The following is a 19,809-nucleotide window of genomic DNA, read 5'->3' as shown; positions in this document are numbered from 1 at the left end:
CTAACAGCCACCACTGACCCTCCTCTGCCACACAATTCGTCACATCTCCTTTTAGACTTCTCTAACCAAGTGACGCAGGTGGCACTGTGGGTTAAACCACGGAGCCTAGGGCTTGCCGATCAGAAGGTCGGCGGTTCGAATCCCCGCGACGGGGTGAGCTCCTCTTGCTCGGTCCCAGCTCCTGCCAACCTAGCAGTTCGAAAGCACATCAAAGTGTAAGTAGATAAATAGGTACCCTCCGGTGGGAAGGTAAACAGTGTTTCCGTGTGCTGCTCTGGTTCACCAGAAGTGGCTTAGTCATGCTGGCCACATGACCCGGAAGCTGTACGTCGGCTCCCTTGGCCAATAAAGCGAGATGAGCGCTGCAACCCCAGAGTCAGTCATGACTGGACCTAATGGTCAGGGGTCCCTTTACCTTTAACCAAGTGACGACATCGCCACCTCTCCTGGCAGGGGATCCTATGCAATTCTTTTGCATATCAAAACTGGGCTCCTAACATAGCTGTGACTGAAGGGGCAAGAGGGATAAAAATGAAACACACACAAGTCCTTCATCTGCTCGAAGGAATGTTTTTATTTGAGTAGCTTGTTTCGTTTTGATCTTATTTCATGTTAGTGACTCGGGAGAGCAGCTAGGATTTTAAAAACAACTGCTTCGAAACATCCAGTTAAAATGAGTCTAAAAGTGGCAAGTACTTGTTTTCTTTAAAGTCCACCCCCACCCCCCCACGTTAGCACCATTTCTAAAGACAGAATCAACGCACAGCATCATTGTTAAAAGGGGATTTCTACAACTACGGGCAGCACATTCCGGCTTCATTCACAAAACTGGCTACACCAGGGGTTGTCAGCCTGGTCCCTACCAGCCACTTGTTGGCGTTTCAGGATTCTAGGTGGGCGGTAGGGGCTTCTACGGCACAAGCTAAATCCTCCTTCCATCGAGCACTGGTGGGCAGTAAGGAAATTTTACCATCAAGAAAGATGCATTACTGGACGGTAGGTATAAAAAGGTTGACTACTCCTTGGTTACACAATGGAGGGCTGCTCAAAGCTTTGCAGCTGTGCTTGGCAACCTTTTTTACTCCTGCAGTCCGATGTAACTGACTGGAGGTTTGCCGAGGAACTGCTGGGCCAACCATAGCACCTGGCGGGTTGCATTCGCCTCAGTGGGCCACACAAGGCAAGATCCTGCTCTAATGCACAGCAAGTCTTCAAACAGGTCCAGCGAGGGAGTCCCGCCTGCAGAGGAAGCGGCTCCGTCGTCCAATACTTCTCACGACAACAACAACAACAATCAAAGTCCTTAACTTTAAAACACAACAGACAAAATTCACAACAGGTTTGGACTAATTCCTACCCTCCCTCCTTTTCTGCGAGGCAACTACGCCCACGAAAGCTGCCCCCTTACTGAGAATGGTTCAGCACATGGCTGTGCTCCTCACTGCTTTTCCTCCAGTTCCTCATCCGCCGTCAAAAGGTCTTCCTCGTCTTCCAGATCCAAGTCCTCCCTCGACCCCATGGCGCCTTGCGAGGAGGGCAGGTCTCCCAGAGAGAGCCTCCAGTCTTGCGGGACGAGGTGGCGATTCTTTCGGATGAAGGTCAGCATCTTCACGTTGGCCGGGGAGAGGTCCTTGGGGTGTCCCCTGTCCGCCAACGAACCGGCACCGCCGGAGACGTCTTCGGAGGGCACCGACGTAGGCGGGCACCCAAAATGGAACAGGGCCACCTTGAAGAGGGCTGGCCAGACCCCCATCTTCCCCTGCCAGTACAGCATGGGGTCGGCGTTCTCCCCAATGTGGTCCACGTTGTCGTGGAGATACTCCTCCATCTCCCGCAGGGCCGCCGCTGCCCCTCCCTCGGACGCCAGGCCCATGGCGGGGTCACTCTTGGTAATCGCCCGCCAGCGCTTCATGGTGAACTGCCACGCCGCCGAGCCGGGGGGTCCGCTGGAGCCGCTGGGCTGCTGCGGGGACGAGCGCCCCATCGGGGAGAAGTCGGCGTCGGGCCCCGGAGGTACGTAGGACCTGGTGGCCAAGTCGAGGATGTGCTCCCTCAACATGGCTGCGTCGCCCGTGTCAGCCCCGCCTAGCTTCATGGTGGTGATGTCCCTGAAGCGGGGGTCGAGGAAGGCGGCCACCCGGCAGATGAGGGTGCCCTTCATCTCGCTCAGCTGGTTTTGGGCTTCCAGGCAGTCCAGGGCCTGTGTGGTGAGGTGGGCCGCCGTGTTGTTGTTCTCCTGGTAGTACCTGGTCCTCAAGGCCCGCAGCTGCTCCTCCAGGAACCACAGCAGAGGGAGAGCCTGGCAGAGTGTGGCGTCTGGGCGGGTGACCAGCGTGGCAGCATCCTCAAAGGGCTTGAGGATCTCCACCAAACACTTCACCACTTTCCAGTCCGGCGGCGTCAGGTGCAGCAAGGCGGCCTCCTCGTCTTGCTCGAAGATGGCGCTGACGGCTTGCCGCTCCCGGTAGAGGCTCTCCAGCATCCGCAGCGTGGAGTTGGATCTCCGGGGAGGCTCTTGCCCCGCCGGCTGCCGGTGCGAGCCCAGTATGGCCTGTGCCTCCAGCAGGCGCCGCCGGACCACCGTTGAGCGCTTGTAGCGGGTGCAGATCCTCCGGGACGTCTTCAGCAGCCGGTCGACGTGGGCGTCGGCCGCCAAGAAGGCCTTCACCACCAGCTTCAGGCAGCGCGCCAGGCAAGGGACGTACTTGAGGCGCAGCTCGCGCACGGCCTTTGCCGTGTTGGCCCCGTCGTCCAGGACCACGCCCCCGGTCTTCAGGTCGTAGAGCCAGTCTTGCAGCACCTCCCTCAGCTTGTAGCAGATGTCCTCGGCTGAGCAGGGCCCCTCGAAAGCACACACCGACAAGGTGGCGTGATGCCGCGAGAGGACGCCCGCCGACTCAGCCACCCAGTGCCCCGTCACCGACATGTAGGAGGCAGTCTGCCGGCCCGACCAGGTGTCTATGGCGATGTGGACCGTACGGCCCACGCTGCCCACCACCGCTTGGCGGACAGCTCGGGACACCACTTTGGACAGCTCGGGCACAGCCTTCGTGGCAAAGAACGCGCGCCCGGGGATTTTCCAGCGGGGCTGGGCGGTGGCCATCAGCCGGCGGAACCCGTCGCTTTCCACGTATGACGGGGGCTGCATGTCCACGGCAAGCATCCAGGCCGTTTCGGAAGCCAGCTGGATGGCTGCTGAGTGCGTTGGCGGGTAGTACGGCTGGTTCCTCTCCTGGCGCGCGGGCTGGAAGGGCGGGGCAGGTGGCTCGGTCACCACAATGGTCGGGCCGTGTGGCCTCTCCTTCAGGGGCATCAGAGGCGAAGGAGGGACCACCGCGACACCCGGCAAGTGCAGCCCGTGGTGCACCTTCAGGTGTTTGTGGAGGGCCGTGGTGCCAGGGCGGGTGCCCCCGTCCTTGCCCCTGCGCACCCGCTTCTGGCAAGTGCTGCATACGGCCACGCACGGCTCCCTGGGATCCAGGGTGAAATAATCCCACACGGCCGAGGTGGTTTTCTTGGGGGCGTGCGTGGGGATGCCGTCCACCACCAGCACTTCCCGCTCGCGCCCGCGCTTGTGATGGTGATGGTGGGAAGAGGTGTGCGTCATGGGGGTGAAGAAATGCACCATCTCGATGCCCGCCCTGCCCATGGTGCCGGCGGGCATGTAGGTCCCTGGAGGAGCAGACTGCGGGTGGAGGACGTGGGGCGGGGAGAACGACACTCTCTCAATGACCTCCTCTCCGTCGTCCTCCTCCTCCTTCTTGAGGTACGAGAGCATCTCTTGAGCCTCGGGGTGGCCGGGCTCCTTCGCCCCCAGCTGATTGGATGCCGCCGGAGAGAAAGAGCCCAGCTCTGCCGTGTCCTCGTCCTCCTCATCTTCTTTCTCCTTCAGATAGGAGAAGAAGTCATGCACGGTTGTCGTCGACGGGCCGGGCTCCTCCTCCTCCTTCATCGCCGGCTGCAAAGACACCGCCGGGGCAGCCATGACGGGGAACGGTTCCCGGGAGACACCGGATTCCGACGCGCCCGAGAAATGAGGCTCCTGGAGGTGGAGGGCCACGCCTCTCCGGGTAAAAGTCGCCAGCTGGGCTCTTCTGCCCCGGCCGCGCCTTGGCATCATGGCAGAGGAGCCCTGGGAAGGGGAGGAAAAGGAACACAAGCGTTTCACTCCAGGCAGGTTCTCTCTGATCACTCAAAGCCCAGCGGCTCCTTTTAAAAGCAGACACTCAAATGCAGGAAACAAAGGCCAATGCGCTGTCCCGCCTTCACCTCCCCTCCCATACCCACAACTTTTCACACCACAAGGGTGGGACATCTCTGTCAGCGTAAGGTTCTCATTAGCTTCTGGGCAATCTTTCATGGAACGTAACATCTGATGGCCTATTAAATGTGTTCCAAAACTGTTACTGCTTTGCTTTTGTTCTTATCATAGAATTGTTGAGCTGGGTGGGACCCCGAGGGTCATCTAGTCCAACCCCCTGCAGTGCAGGAATCTTGCCCACAGCTGCCCCTGGGTGGGCTCAAACAGGCAGATGAACTGACCCATTGTGCCATTATGTATTTTCTGTGTTGTTGTTTTCTCGTGAACTGCCCTTAGATCTACCGATGAAGAGCAGTAGGCAAATTTTAATAATAATAATAGTAATAATATTAATACAGTGGTATGGTACCTCGGTTTACAGACGCTTCAGGTTACAGACTCTGCTAACCCAGAAATAGTACCTCGGGTTAAGAACTTTGCTCCAGGATGAGAACAGAAATCGTGCGGCGGCCCCATTAGCTGAAGTGGTACCTCAGGTTAAGAACAGTTTCAGGTTAAGAATGGACCTCCAGAATGAATTAAGTTTTTAATCTGAGGTACCACCGTAGTGGTAGTTACAGGTAGGTAGCCGTGTTGGTCTGCCGTAGTCGAAACAAAAGAAAAGAAAAAGAAAAACATTCCTTCCAGTAGCACCTTAGAGACCAACTAATAACTAACTTAGTTGGCCTCTAAGGTGCTACTGGAAGGAATTTTATTTTTTTATTTTATTTTGTTTTGTTTCAATAATGATGATGATGATGATGATGTAGCCCTAGTTGAAGGAGCCATTTGGCGCCTAGCTTTTATATCTGAGTTTCTAATCCTGTTCTGCACCCACCACCATATAGGCCTCAGAATCCTGGCTACACCAGACTCGATCCCTGACCTCTCTTGATTGATCGGACACAGGTTCGACTCCTCCAACCAAGGTTGTGTGGACCCTGGCTAAGCTATGCTGCTCCTCCGAGAGGCTGAGCCACCGGTGTGATAACGGAGCTTCTTGCACTGGTGTGGAGGTGCCAGCGTGGCCCACTCCTCTCGTTTCATCTCTTCAAAGCATAGACTCCTAGGGCTGGAAGGTACTCTAAGGGTCATCTAGTCCAACCCCGCTCTTTAAGGCTGCCCCCAAAACAATTGGTTGTCGCCACTGCTAGCCCTACTCAGAGTAGATCCATTACAATTAACGGGCCTCAGTTAGTCATGTTCATTATTATTATTAGACCTGTTTTGTCACTTGGTAACTAAAGGCAAGAAACTTACAACACATTTGAAAGCATTAATATATATATACGTTATAGCATAAAAACAAAACAACCTCCATAACAGCCACTGAACTTTAATGGGCCTACTTTGATTAGAATCATAGAATTGTAGTAGGACTTGCATTACATACAGTCCAAAAATACAACGACCACAGTGACTTTTAGCATCACCATATACTGTTTGTAATCGTACTGCCTTTTGCATTTTAGTAAGTTTCTCAACCACCCAGAGGATTTAGCTGATGGGTGGTATAGAAATGTAATAAATAAATACTATTTTTTCCAGACATTGAGGCCATGGCTTATGTAGTCAAACCAGAATTGTTCGCAACCTGCAGACGTGGGGAAAGCCAAGTTTTATAGGTCAAAAAAGTGGGGATAGGAAGAGACTAGTGACCACTGTGATAGGAATTTTGAGGTCTTAGATACACGGTATGCTAAATGTTCATAAGTGTACCAACCAAGCACGTACATAGAACAGCACAGGAAGACCGACCTGGAACCATTTTCAAACTGTCCCAAACTGACCAAATGTCCAAACTGTCCCAAACTGACCAAATGTTTTCTCTGCAAGGTCAAAGGAAAATGGAAAAGCCTCCCCATTGCCTTTTCCTTCACAAATCCTGAGTTAAGGGTATGTCTGTGTTTGAATATGGTGAGCTTGTGACCTGACTCAGGAACTACTGTATTTTTCGCTCTATAGGATGCACTTTTTCCCCTTCAAAAATGAAGGGGAAATGTGTGTGCGTCCTATGGAGCGAAGACGCCATAGCCCCGCGACCCTCTCCAGGCTGGAGAGGTGACGCGCGGCTATGGCAGGAGCCTCTATAGCCGCGCGTCACCTCCCCAGCTGGGAGAGCGCGCGCGGGGCTAAAGAAGCCATAGCCCCGCGACCCTCTCCCGGCTGGAGAGGTGACATGCGGCTATGGCAGGAGCCTCTCCGCTGCGCCTTTCCGCTGCTCCCTGACCTGCTCTTTGGGGCTGGTGGTGGGCTTTCCCCCGCCAGCCCCAAAGAGCAGGTCGAAAGGAACCTGAAGCCTGGAGAGCGAGAGGGGTCAGTGCACACCGACCCCTCTCGCTCTCCAAGCTTCCAAGGTAGCCGCCTGAACGCACCTTAAACGGCACCTTGTTTTAGAGCGGGAAAACAAGAGGGGGAAAATTATCCCTCTCTCTGCGCAGCGCCTGCTGCCGCTTCGCTGAAGGGACGCTGGGCAGAGAGGGGGAGAAATTTTTTTTTCTTGTTCTCCCCCCTCTAAAACAAAGTGTGTCCTATTGTCCGGTGCGTCCTATGGTGCGAAAAATACGGTAAGTATTTATCATTACAAAAGACTGGCCAGGCTCCCCAGGGTAACCTGTCAGACAAGATAATCAAGTCACTCAGATTTCTGTTTTAGACCACCTTTTCTGTGATGTAGGTATGTGGGGGGTGGTCTTGCGTTACACCCCTTCTGTGATGTATGTATGATGTATGGAGGGGTGGTCTTGAGCTCCACAAGCAGGGAATTTAAAATATCTATATAAGGCCTTGCACGCCATTGTTCTGAGTTCCTCCTCCTTTCCTGAGTGTGAGGGGAGCACCCTGTTGCAACAGATCAATAAAGATCAGGCTTACGAGCTGCTTTGCTTCTCAATATTCTCTGGTTGGCCTGTTATTTTCTCCTACCAATAGGTAACCATATAGTAAGGACTCTATATGGGCTCTTGGATACCCCATAAGGAAAAAAGGGCAGATTTTGTTTACAACACCACTGAGTGGGAGCAATGGCCAGAGAATCTTACTGACTCTTGGGAGCAGGAAAATGGTAAATAAATGGGATTGGGTGGGTATAGAGGGGGGCATACAGTGGGGCTGAAATCCTCCATCTTCCATCTTCACACACTATTTTCTTGCTAGTTACAGGTAGGTAGCCGTGTTGGTCTGCCGTAGTCGAAACAAAATAGAAAAATTTCTTCCAGTAGCACCTTAGAGACCAACTAAGTTTGTTATTATAAAAAAATTCCTTCCAGATGAGCCTGTTGACGATTCTTAACGACTGTAATAGGTCTTACAGGAAAAGGCAAGGGGTGAGAAGGTGAGAAATGGCCGAGTCATGTATAATGAGACATTTCTCACCTTCTCACCCCTTGCCTTTTCCTGTAAGACCTATTAAGGGTCGTCAACAGGCTCGTCTCAGCTATCTGCCAGTCTCCCATTCCCACCACCCTTCTGAGTAATACCCCTCCCCACCTTCTCACTATATAGAAGGATCTGGCAACTTCTGTTTCAGTGTATCTGAAGAAGTGTGCATGCACACGAAAGCTCATATCAAGAACTAACTTAGTTGGTCTTTAAGGTGCTACTGGAAGGATTTTTTTTATTTTGACTATGGCAGACCAACACGGCTACCTATCTGTAAGTTTGTTATTGGTATGGGTTTTCGTGTGCTTAGTTGTTCTCTAAGTTGCTACTGGAAGGATTTTCTTTATTTTATTTTGCTGCTGACTCCATTTGCTCCAGGTGTTTTCTTATGGGGCTACTTCATGCTCATGGAATTTTGCAAAGATAGCTCAGATCTCTGCCTCCAAGAGGCTTACAATACAGTGGTACCTTGGTTCTCAAATGTCTTGGTACTCAAACAACTTGAAACCCAAACACTGCAAACCCATGTTGTAAACAAAAAATGCCCTTTTCGCCTAAGGGGTATCCAAGAGCCCATATAGAGTCCTTACTTAGGTTACCTATTGGTAGGAGAAAATAACAGAGGCCAACCAGAGACTATTGAGAAGCAAAGCAGCTAGTAAGCTTGATCTTTATTGATCTGTTGCAACAGGGTGCTCCCCTCACACGCAGGAGAGAGGAGGAACCCAGAACAATGGCGCGCAAGGCCTTATATAGACTTTTGAAATTGCTACCCTGTAGATCAAGACCACCCCAGAAACATCATACATCACAGAAGGGGTGTAGCTCAAGACCACCACCCCATATACATCATACCTACATCACAGAAGAGGTGGTCTAAAACAGAAAATTGAATGTTGTTTTTCTCCAGTTGTTGTTTATCTCCTGTCTGGCAGGTTACTTGATTGGATACCCTGCTTACTTGATTGGATTGCCTGGGGAACCTGGCCAGTCTTTTGTAATGATAAATATTTAGTTCCTGGGCCAGGTCATCGGCTCACACCCTATTCATATCTTAAATGTGCCCCTAAGACAGGGTTTGTGAAGGAAAAGACAATGGGGAGGTTTCCCACTTTGACCTTGCAGAGAAATCATTTGCTCAGTTTGGGAATCAAAATGGTTTCAGGTTGGTCTTCCTTGGCTGATCTATGTACGTGCTTGGTTGGTACTTATGAACATTTAACATATACCTAAGACCTCAACAATCCTATCACACCCAGAAGTAAGTGTTCCTGTTTGCTAACTTATTTCAGAAGCCGAATATGCGCCGTTTTGAGTGTTACGCTTCCGATTTGAGTGACACACTTCCGTTTTGCGTGTTACGCTGAGATCTGTCTGCTTTTGCTATTTATTTTGCATTTTTGTTTTTGAGGCTCTTTTTTTGTTGACTGTGTGGAATCTAGTTCAGCCACTGATTGATTGATTGTGAGACTGCAGTACATTGTTTACTGCTTTCATTTTATGGATCAATGGTCTCGTTAGATAGTAAAATTCATGTTAAATTGTTATTTTAGTGGACTTTTAAAAGCCTGGAACGAATTAATACATTTTGCATCACTTTCTATGGGAAAGCACGCCTTGGTTTTGGAATGCTTTGGTTTTGGAGTGGACTTCCAGAACGGATTAAGTTTGAGAACCAAGGTACCACTGTACAGAAGTCCTCTATTTTCATCGGATAAATGTTGGAAGGGGTGTTAGTATTGTCTACTACCAGCAGCTTTCTGGGGGTTTCGGGCAGGCAGGCAACATCCCCAGCCCTACGTCCCTATGCGCCTTCTACATGCATAGCACATGCTTCACTGCTGAGCTACAGCCCTTGGTGGTAGAGGTGCTGCTACTCTAGAAGTAACTCCCTCTCTTGAGAAGTTCACCCAGCGTAGCCTTTTGCAGACCTCCTCCAGCAGGAACAAAACATTCTCCAAAGGTGTTTAAAGCTGGTTGGGAAATCCCACCACTGATTTTCCTTTCTGAGCACCTTGACCAGAAGCTCTTAGATATCAGGAACAACGAAGTCTGCACCTTGCTGGGCTCAAAACTCCCCCCCCCCGCAGCCCCAGCCAGCATGCCCAATGGTCAGGGAGAATGGGAGCTGGAATGCAGCAGCATCTAGAGAAACAGAGGGGACCCCCCCCCCCAGTATTGTTCATCTCTATCTATTCTGATTGTCTATCGACATATTGTTTTGAATTATTTTTCAATATTGCTTTTTTTTTTTAATGCTGTAACCCGCCCTGTGCACTTAGGGTTAAAGGCAGGTAATTAATAAACAAAGGAACAATATTGTTCCATTTAACCAGTTAAATGTCTTTCAACATGAAGGGAAGCAGGATTGAGAAGTTCCCCTAACATGGGAAAGGTAGAGAGACTAGCTCTAGCCTACCTTAGAGGGTTGTTGTAATTTATTTTTTTTAGATGCTAGAGAAATATGCGTGAAATCTAAAACGTTACTGCTGAAGAGAACAACAGATAAATAAATAAATATTTTTAAAAGGGGGGGGGAATCGCCATTGCTACGCCTTCCCCCTCCCTCTTCCCCGCAGGCGTATTCTTTAACTTAAAAGGAGTGGCTTAAAAGGAGATGCAACGCCTTTCTCTGATACCAAAGCACGAGAGACAAAAGCGATCTTCGCCCTTAAAAGCGGGACACACTCACCAATCCAAGATGGAAGCTGCGCCGACTATCAGGAACAACCCAATCCCTCAGTTATTATTATTTTTTTTGCAGAGATGGCTTGCAAGTAAGCGATACGCCTTATTGCAAAAAGACGCACACGCGCAAAACGACGCCCGATTTTAAAAATACAGATTATCATTTATTTATCTTTTAAAATCTCGCAGGGCAGGCTATCTATTCCAAAACGATATATAAAAACGTAAAAAAGGGAACAAAAAGCACCCGGAAGAAAAACCTAACACCCGGATGTTAAAAAAAACAACTTACAGGAAACCTCACTTCCCATATTTCTTTTTTTCCTTCCGCAAAATTCATTTCACGACCCACACTTTCGTAGGTTTGCTTGGCGAGGGATTGGGAGTGAGGTGTCGATTCTTGTGCATAGCTACTCGGAAGCAAGCCCCACTGGGATTTACTCCTAGCGAGGTGTGTACAGGAGTGCATTCGCAGTCCTACACGTTTACTCACTGAATTTTTCTGGGGCATTAGTACCAGGTGGGTGGTGAAAGGAACTGAATCCAGCCCTTAGCGAAAATTCTCTTTTGCAATTATGCATCCTCGACAAATACTGCATGCTAAAAAAGGAGAGAAAAATGCAACGATTCCTTTGATCCTCCCTGCGTGTTTTCCCGTCCCCTGCTGCAATTAAATCAACCCATCAGCCGGTATTTCTCATGTACGTAAAATAAATTCACGTTTTCTGCTTTTTAAAAATTTCACGGGATAATGAACTACAGCCCTTAATTATTTTCCTTATGAGAGCTTTGCAACCTAGCAACAGGCAAAAGTAGAGGAAAAGGCTGGATCTATCAATCTGATCTATCTAGGTCTGTTTGCTTGCTTTTCTAGTTAATATTTGAATATATAATCAGGGTGGCTTTTTAATTTGAGGCAGCAGCTGAAATGTTTATTTCACAGGTCTCCCGGGCCGCCCAATAGCACGCCAGCGTTCGAATCCTGGTCATTTACATCCTTGGAACGCTGGAGAGTGACGCAAGCTCGTCGCCGTCCAATAGCGATGTCGCACTTTGGAGCCCTCATTTCCATAAGCGTCCTATAAATAAGGGAGCTCATCAACCGCACCACCACTCTTGCTTGAGGCTGCAGTTGAGCGACAAGACTGAAGATGCCTGAACCGGCCAAGTCAGCTCCCGCGGCCAAGAAGGGCTCCAAAAAGGCCATTACCAAGACCCAGAAGAAGGGCGATAAGAAGCGCAAGAAGAGCCGCAAAGAAAGCTACTCCATCTACGTCTACAAGGTGCTCAAGCAAGTCCACCCGGACACGGGCATCTCGTCCAAGGCCATGAGCATCATGAACTCCTTCGTCAACGACATCTTCGAGCGCATCGCGGCCGAGGCTTCCCGCCTGGCGCACTACAACAAGCGCTCCACCATCACCTCCCGGGAGATCCAGACCGCCGTGCGACTCCTGCTGCCCGGAGAGCTCGCCAAGCACGCCGTCTCCGAGGGCACCAAGGCCGTCACCAAGTACACCAGCTCCAAGTGAGCTGGGCGCCCATTTTTCGGTTGCCTGGGAAAGTGCTACAGAAACCCAAAGGCTCTTTTAAGAGCCACCCACTTTCTCATTTGAAAAGCGCTGTTCCGCCTTGTGTTAACTCCCCAAGTATTCCCCTCTCGGATGGGGGGGGGGTTCCTTTGGTGTCCTGCTGTCGGGGTTTAGTGGGGAATAATACCAAGAGACGAGGGAGGGGACAGGAAGAGATTGGCTGTATCTAACGTTACTCTTAAATCTGGGTCGACCAATTAATAGGTCTAATAATAGTGGTAATTATTATTACGGTCAAAGACCAGTTCATAATAGGTCTATTAGTCTGATTCCTTTATTTCAATGGGCCTATTTTAGTGGGGCGTAATGTTATCGGTGAATTAGTAAGTGTACAAGCCTAAAATAAAAGGTATGGTGAGACTCGTTCCTTCTTAACCTGAAAGAACCTATAGGTTCAAAGCGCTGCTTTGCTATTTGGTCGGGAGAGACTTTTGAGTTTTCCCGCGTTCTTCCTGCCCTGATCCCTTTAGCGGTTTCTGAATGGCGTTTCCCTAATAATTATTTCCTCCCCTCGCCATTAAATCCACGTTAGGGCGACAAAGCCATGTTAGGGCGACAAAGCCCTTTCCCCTCATTCTTTTTCTAAAGGCGCATGACAATTCGGTCACGGCTGCAATCTTTGTCGCTTGCTTCTGAGTAGGTCTCATTGAACTGAATGGGGTTTGTTTCTGAAGTAGCCTGGTCCTAACCCGGCACTAAACGGCCAGGTGGAAGTGATGCCCGAAGCTATTAAGCTATTGCGTTTATGTGATGCGATCTGCTTGTTTTAAATTAAAGAATGAAATCTTGGGCAGCAAGACAGCCAGCGAGTGATAAACTGTGTTTGAGAATCCGTTCACCAGCAGCCCGGCTAGCTCAGTCGGTAGAGCATGAGACTCTTAATCTCAGGGTCGTGGGTTCGAGCCCCACGTTGGGCGCGAGATTTTTCTTTACATTCTTTGGGAAAATATATATCAAAGACCACGGTGGGTGAAGGATGCACGGTGCAAGCTCACGCTCTTTGCATGCGTTTCCTGTATTGAAATAGTAATAAGTGCCAAAGAAAGAATATTATGGACAGATGATGAACTGTGTCACGTGGCATAACTTTTAAAAAGGGCCTATACTGCATCTTGTATCCATGTCTTTTTAAAATACGCTCTTCATCAACACTTATATGACCTATTCCCCATTCCCCACCTTTTATTAAAGAGTCTAGTGCCACAAGTGGTTTCTGGAGACTGTGTCTGCTATGAAACACAAGAAGCCAGAAAACTATCGACTGTATTAACAAAAGCCCAGTTTATTTTACATTTTTGAAGGCTGTCTTATGAGGTAGCTTTTCTTTTTAAGGAAAATCGTAGAGGCCCCTGGATGACCCCAAACCACAGCCTTCCAGTTAACAGCCGAAGCCACTACTGGATTACGCCGATTGAAAATCAATGATAGTTTAAAATAAAGTTACCAGATTTCTTTCAAAGAATCCGGGGACACTTTTAAATAAAAGGGGAGGGGGAATCTCAATTTTTTAAACTATTTAAAAATAAGGAGTATCTTTTCTTCTGTGGTCTCCTCTGTCACGCGGCCTTCCTCCGGGTCCTGGCCTGCTCTCTTGGAGCAGTAGCCGCCGTGGAGTAGACTCAGGTCGGGCCTGGGCTCGGCCTCATGTCCTTGCCCTCCCGGTGCTCTCCTACCTCTCCTCCTGAGCGGCGGCTGTAGCAGTGTGGCAAGGTCAGGGCACCACTCTTTTTTCTCCTTCCTCTTTCTCTCTCTTCCTCCTCCTTCTCCCTGTGTTGGCTCCAGGGTTTTCCTGGCCCCGGAGCGCCGCTGAGCAGTTGGCTGCTCACACCCGGCTCAGTTTGGGTCACGGGGGGTGGGTCAGCGGTTGACCCACCAGGCATCCCCGGTTCCCCCTCGGCAATGGTGGCGGCAGTGGCAGTCTCCGCAGCCCGGAAGCGCAGTTGGCTCTGGCTGGCTTCAGGAGCTGCTTGCTGCCATGGCACCCACCTTTTTGCCTCGCTGGAAGTCCCCATATGATGTGTCTTGTGCCGTTGAACCAATCACACAACATTCATTCCCTAATAATAAATCTACAACACTTAAAATATAATTCTGGGGACATTAAATGAAATCCGGGGGTGGATTTTGTCCGGGGACAGATCTGTAAATCCAGGGACTGGCCCCGGGAAATGGGGATGTCTGGTAACCATAGTTTAAAAGATGAAAAAGTAATTTTCTTTATTGACAAAACTTACCATACCATAACCACCCTTCTGAATCAAATCAAAGGTCCATTTAGTCGAATATTCTGTACTAACTAGTCGGCATCCTGATGCTTTTGAAAAAGTCCACCAGGAGAGCATGAAGACAACAGACCTGGCTCCTCTCAACAACTGGTATTCACTGGTACACTGCACCTCAGAATGGAGGTTCCATCACTGATCTAATACCCGTTCCTTTGTCAACCCTCCTTGTAAAACCACCTAGTCTTGTGACCATCATATCTACCGACAATACATTTCATGAATTACGTGTGGGCTTTCTTTTGTCGGTCCTCACACATAAATTTTGTGGAATAGACCTGAGTCCTTTCTGTGGAGGTTGAGTGGAAACTCCCTTTCCTATGTGCGTTGTTTTTTAATGAAGACTATGCAGCACCTTTATAGTATAAATAGAAAAGATGTGTCTTTTTATTTAACTGGTGTATTTGACCATGGTCGCTGATGGGTGGACTTTTGCTTAGAAACCGTATAAAACAATCATTTCTCCCCGTCGGGGAATCGAACCCCGGTCTCCCGCGTGACAGGCGGGGATACTCACCACTATACTAACGAGGAAGACACAGTTAAGCCTTCGACAAAGCACCCTGCATTCCTGAATTACCACCTGGAAAGGGTCAATAAGGAACTAACCAACCCCTTTATAGCACGCGAATTTAAAATGTTGAAATTGTCCCGTTATTTTATACTTTAAAGCAGCGTCGTTGGAAGTTTTGCCCTTACATAATTAAGATTTTCTACTCACGCTTTCTCCACTCCTTCCTTCTAAAATACGTTGATATTTCGTATCTATAAGCAAACTGGACATTTAAAAAAAAAACTCTTGGAAATCACTGATTGTTAAATTATTAAACTTATTTAACTTGCATACATAAAACAAGCTCTAAAAGCTTTTATAGGAACGTTTTTACTCTTTTCCTCCGCCCATCGAAACACACTCGCTAACTACAACTTGAAGCGCTGAATCTTATGAAAAAGTCGAGACATTTCCCGCAGCACTACTCATCCAAAGGCTTCTCTCCATACTGCGTAGCAGGGTACCCTACAACTCCATACAATTGGACTATGCTGTAACTGATGTTAAAGCCACTGGGGTTTATGCATTTTATACACAAAAGCGTGATCAGATCTTTTACTAAGAAAGTGGGTGGCTCTTAAAAGAGCCTTTGGGTTTCTGTAGCACTTTCCCAGGCAACCGAAAAAGGGGCGCCCAGCTCACTTGGAGCTGGTGTACTTGGTGACGGCCTTGGTGCCCTCGGAGACGGCGTGCTTGGCCAGCTCTCCGGGCAGCAGGAGTCGGACGGCGGTCTGGATCTCCCGGGAGGTGATGGTGGAGCGCTTGTTGTAGTGCGCCAGGCGGGAAGCCTCGGCCGCGATGCGCTCGAAGATGTCGTTGACGAAGGAGTTCATGATGCTCATGGCCTTGGACGAGATGCCCGTGTCCGGGTGGACCTGCTTGAGCACCTTGTAGACGTAGATGGAGTAGCTCTCCTTGCGGCTCTTCTTGCGCTTCTTGTCGCCTTTCTTCTGGGTCTTGGTAATGGCCTTCTTGGAGCCCTTCTTGGCCGCGGGAGCTGACTTGGCCGGCTCAGGCATCTTCAACAATCAGGTCACAACTACCGCAAAGCACAAGCAGTGAAAGAATGATGGGGCGATATCCGCCGTCCCTTTATTTATAGGCTGGGTAATGCAAATGAAGTTTCCAGAGGTCTTAGTTACCATTGGACGAGAAGTACGCCACCCTTACGCTATTGGAAGAGAGCCCATGCATTTCAAATCTCGCGCTGCAATTGGGTGTTTTAAAGAAACTTTTCTTATTGGCTTTTTTTAACAACAGTTAATTCTCATTGGCTGGAGGCGGCACCATTTTGATAGCAGGCCAATCCCGTTTCCCGCTTCTTTGGTACAGTGGCACTTACTATCAGACCCCGATCTCTTCTCATTCTCTAGGGAACTTTCTGCCCTGTTGTATATACGGGTCCCGCGACAAAACTGTAAATTGGCAAAGTGCTGTTAAAAGTTGACTACTCGAAGTGTACGTTTCATACCCTAGTAAGAGCTTGCACTACATCCACACGACCCCCAGAAGGAAGAATACTTGAGATTAAAATAAGAAAAAAGGCTCAGATATTCTGAGGTTAAACTCCACTATAGAGCCGAAATAGCTCAGTTGGGAGAGCGTTAGACTGAAGATCTAAAGGTCCCTGGTTCGATCCCGGGTTTCGGCAGATATTTTTGGCCTTTGGTTCAGTTTGCTGAACTTTCAATTTCATAGTACTGTATTTTATGACGTTTTTGCTGTTAGCTTGAGTGTTGCTAAATTTTATGCGTTAATGTCTACTTCTGCTAAAAAAATACATCCAGAAATTGCATATTTAAACTCAGACGAACGGTTGGAAATGCCTGAAGGTGTGTGTTTTAAGCACAGAATATTTTAGTTCAGTTTTCCTTTGCAACTGTTGTATGCTGAAACTACAAAATTCTTAGATTTACAATCTAATGCACGTCTTCAATCTTGAGTGCGGTAAATTTAGCTGCAAGCATATTTTATAGCCTTACAATAAATAAGCTTAAAATCGTGATGCAAACCTTGTATTTTTTAATATAATGTAGAAGTAATTTTAAAATCACTGAATAGTGGCAGTTGCATAAGTATTATGAACCTACCCAATACCCTGATCCACAATGTAGTTGAAAGGAAGCTACGTTGGAGACGCCCACTTGGCCCCGACTCATAATTAATATATTAGTGCAAAACGAAAATCCAAGCACATATTTGTAATCGCTTCTGAAAACAAATTATCGGTTTTTTAGGAAAATGTGGGCAACCCACCGCTACAGAAGGCAACGAGAATTCAGAAATATTTAAAAGGAAAACACATACAAGCAAATTGAGCTTACCACTATCGGAACAAAATAACCAGGGCTCTTTATACTGTAAGGTAAAAGATTCGATGCCTCGAGCTAGGTTTCTATATTTTGGGTATTATTCCAATAATTCCAGTGCGTTAGGTAAAATAGCGTTAGCGATTGGCTCTTTTCAGATAAAGGTGGGTGGCCCTGAAAAGGACCTTTTGTTGATGTTTTGGTCTGTGGAAGCGGAGGAGCCGTTAGCCGCCGAAGCCGTACAGAGTGCGACCCTGGCGCTTGAGAGCGTAGACCACGTCCATGGCGGTGACCGTCTTCCTCTTGGCGTGCTCGGTGTAGGTGACGGCGTCGCGGATGACGTTCTCGAGGAAGACCTTGAGGACGCCGCGGGTCTCCTCGTAAATGAGCCCGGAGATGCGCTTGACTCCTCCGCGGCGAGCGAGGCGGCGGATGGCGGGCTTGGTAATGCCCTGGATGTTGTCGCGGAGCACTTTGCGGTGCCTCTTGGCGCCTCCTTTCCCCAACCCCTTGCCTCCCTTTCCACGTCCTGACATCTTCTTAACAAACTGCTTCAAACGCAGACGAGAAATGTGAAACGGCTCCCGAAAAAGCGCCTTTAAATAGTTTGGAATCCGACCAGAATGAAAACTTCAACAATGAGCCGCGTATTTGTACACGCGTCACGCCGCCGTGCTCATTAACTGACGCTATCCAATCAACGATGAACAGGTATTTCAAACTAACCAATCAAACACTCTCCGGCAAATAGTAGCGGAAGCGCTATTTGGCGCCTATTTGGCGTCTTTGATCAAAAGAGGATTTTTGTGCAGTCCTGGCGTATGCGTGCTATTGGGCGGAATAGTATCCTATTCATTCTCGGCCTAGCCTCCTTCAGTCGAGGAGGGACTATTGATTGGCTTCGTGGGAGCGGGATTTCCCTTTTTAATTGCTAATTTTAACTCCACATCCTGCTGTGTGGACAACATGAATCTGCTGGTACGAAAATAAATGTAAGGAAGCGGGCATCGCCTCCGCTGTAAATAGACAGATGCGTGTGGTGATTAAAAGTAAAAATATAGGTTCGGATTTTAGCTTTTAGAGAAAACCATCTTTAGTTCCTAAAGTCAACCACAGAATTCGCAGTACGTGCAGCAGCACCGACAAAAATAATACCCACACTCCAGTAGAGCGTGGGAGCTGTTTTCAATTTGGTGCTCAAAACGTACAGGTGAGGGGATACTATGAGGGAGAAGGGTATGGCACGTATCCAACGTTACAGGAACGGGGTTCCACCCTTCTCTCCCTGCGCGTCAGACAAGCCTCTGGAGCACATTTCGAGGGCGCATGGGTGTTGCAGAGTAGAGGAGAAAATAATGTTCAAAGGGAAGTGTGAGCGGCACAATAGCGTTTTCTTCAATCCCAGAATCTAAATTGCTTTCGCATTAGCAGCGGCACAAAGGTCATCTCATCACCAGCACACTCAGTTTTCAGAATGATTCTCTAATTTGGGGAGTTTCATTAGTTTTACGATGGACAGAAAACTATGCCCTCTAAGGTTCTGCAGTAGTAACGTCCCCTTTCGCTGGCTGGCGCTGGAACAGAAGAGGGGGTCCGTCGCTCTGTGGGGAGAGGATAGAGCACAAGCAGGCTTTGAGTGCAGGCAAAGGGATCCTGCGTTTAATGACAGGCAGGACTGAGAAGTAAAAACCTGCCCTAGAGCTAGATGGACCCGTTGCCAGGCTTGGGAAATGACAGGTTCTTATATAGAGCAGCAACTATATATAGCTCTTACAAGGAAACTGGGTTGCTTAAATGGGGTCAATAGGGGTCATTTTTCTAACGAGAAGGAAAGCTTCACATGATAAACCAACGTTAGTCAATAAGTGTATTGATCTATAGGGTGATTCAGGGAGTAGAAGTAATTAATTCCTTAGACTACTAGGGAAATACTGAGGTTATAATCCCCACTGTGGAAGGATGTGTGGATCCAGAATTGGCCTCCACAGTCACTTACAGACTCATTGTTAAAACTGTGTTTATGGAAGACAATCTTACTCAGCTATGAGTGATCGCCAAAGAAGAAAAGAATAATTGAAAGGTATTTTATCCCTAATGGTCAAGTACGTTATAGTCTTTGAGAGAAGGAAAAGACACACTGTAGGGCACCCACCTCCTATTTCAGCTCTGTATGTTTTTCAAGGCTCGGATGAATTCTACTGAATCCAAGTTTTACAAAGTTCCTTTGGAAAAAGCAATGTGTGTGCACACACACTCTTTCTGCCTGTGTGTGGGAGCTTGATCCAAGGAAGAAAGACGACAAAGGTAACCAGAGAAATCCAAATGGCCTAAAACGATTGGAGACCTCTGTTCAGGTACTCCAGGATGGGTGTTGATTGACACTTAGTAAATACAAATCCATAGTGGAGTGTGTTGTTGTGCTCAGGTCTTGTTTGGGAACCTGGTAGACCAAAATCCTTGACTATATGGGTCTTTTTTAGCGTGATCCAGCAGGGGGATTCCTACAATTTTATGGGATTGCTGGAGTACACGGGCCCTTGGTCTGTTGTAGCAGGTTTCTTGCTCTGCTAAGTGTTACACCATTTTAGGAGTAAAAAAGCAGCCAGCACACCTCACCCTGAATATCTAACACCATCCAGGTAGCTTATGCCAGATAATTTCTAGGAGAAATAAAGAGGAGTCCATCACACTGTCAAGATCAGGC

At 48.5% G+C, this 19,809-nt stretch overlaps 4 protein-coding genes across 4 annotated transcripts; 1 reads left to right on the top strand and 3 right to left on the bottom strand.

Moving 5' to 3' along the window:
* Positions 1–554: 554 nt before the first annotated feature.
* On the bottom strand, positions 555–11,233 carry LOC310692329 (zinc finger BED domain-containing protein 6-like). Its single transcript, XM_083473074.1, has 2 exons — positions 10,374–11,233; positions 555–4,132 (listed from the first exon to the last, which is right to left on the bottom strand). The coding sequence occupies exon 2, from the start codon at positions 4,118–4,120 to the stop codon at positions 1,439–1,441; it is 2,682 nt and encodes an 893-aa protein (XP_083329200.1). The 5' UTR covers positions 4,121–4,132; positions 10,374–11,233; the 3' UTR covers positions 555–1,438.
* A 266-nt stretch (positions 11,234–11,499) lies between these two features.
* Positions 11,500–12,321, top strand: LOC310691496 (histone H2B 1/2/3/4/6-like). Its single transcript, XM_083471290.1, has one exon. The coding sequence runs from the start codon at positions 11,521–11,523 to the stop codon at positions 11,899–11,901; it is 381 nt and encodes a 126-aa protein (XP_083327416.1). The 5' UTR covers positions 11,500–11,520; the 3' UTR covers positions 11,902–12,321.
* A 2,795-nt stretch (positions 12,322–15,116) lies between these two features.
* LOC310691747 (histone H2B 1/2/3/4/6-like) lies at positions 15,117–15,815 on the bottom strand (the record flags this gene model as incomplete). Its single annotated transcript, XM_083471717.1, has 1 exon — positions 15,117–15,815. One exon carries the CDS (start codon positions 15,813–15,815, stop codon positions 15,435–15,437), a length of 381 nt encoding a protein of 126 aa, XP_083327843.1. The 3' UTR covers positions 15,117–15,434.
* LOC310691749 (histone H4) lies at positions 15,117–17,641 on the bottom strand (the record flags this gene model as incomplete). Its single annotated transcript, XM_083471741.1, has 1 exon — positions 15,117–17,641. The coding sequence occupies one exon, from the start codon at positions 17,639–17,641 to the stop codon at positions 17,330–17,332; it is 312 nt and encodes a 103-aa protein (XP_083327867.1). The 3' UTR covers positions 15,117–17,329.
* Positions 17,642–19,809: the final 2,168 nt, after the last annotated feature.

Source organism: Podarcis liolepis, assembly GCF_965112155.1.
Source record: "Podarcis liolepis genome assembly, chromosome: 13".
NCBI classification, from domain to species: domain Eukaryota; kingdom Metazoa; phylum Chordata; class Lepidosauria; order Squamata; family Lacertidae; genus Podarcis; species Podarcis liolepis.
Note: the sequence above shows the minus strand (reverse complement) of the source record. Positions and strands in the feature narration are given on the sequence as shown.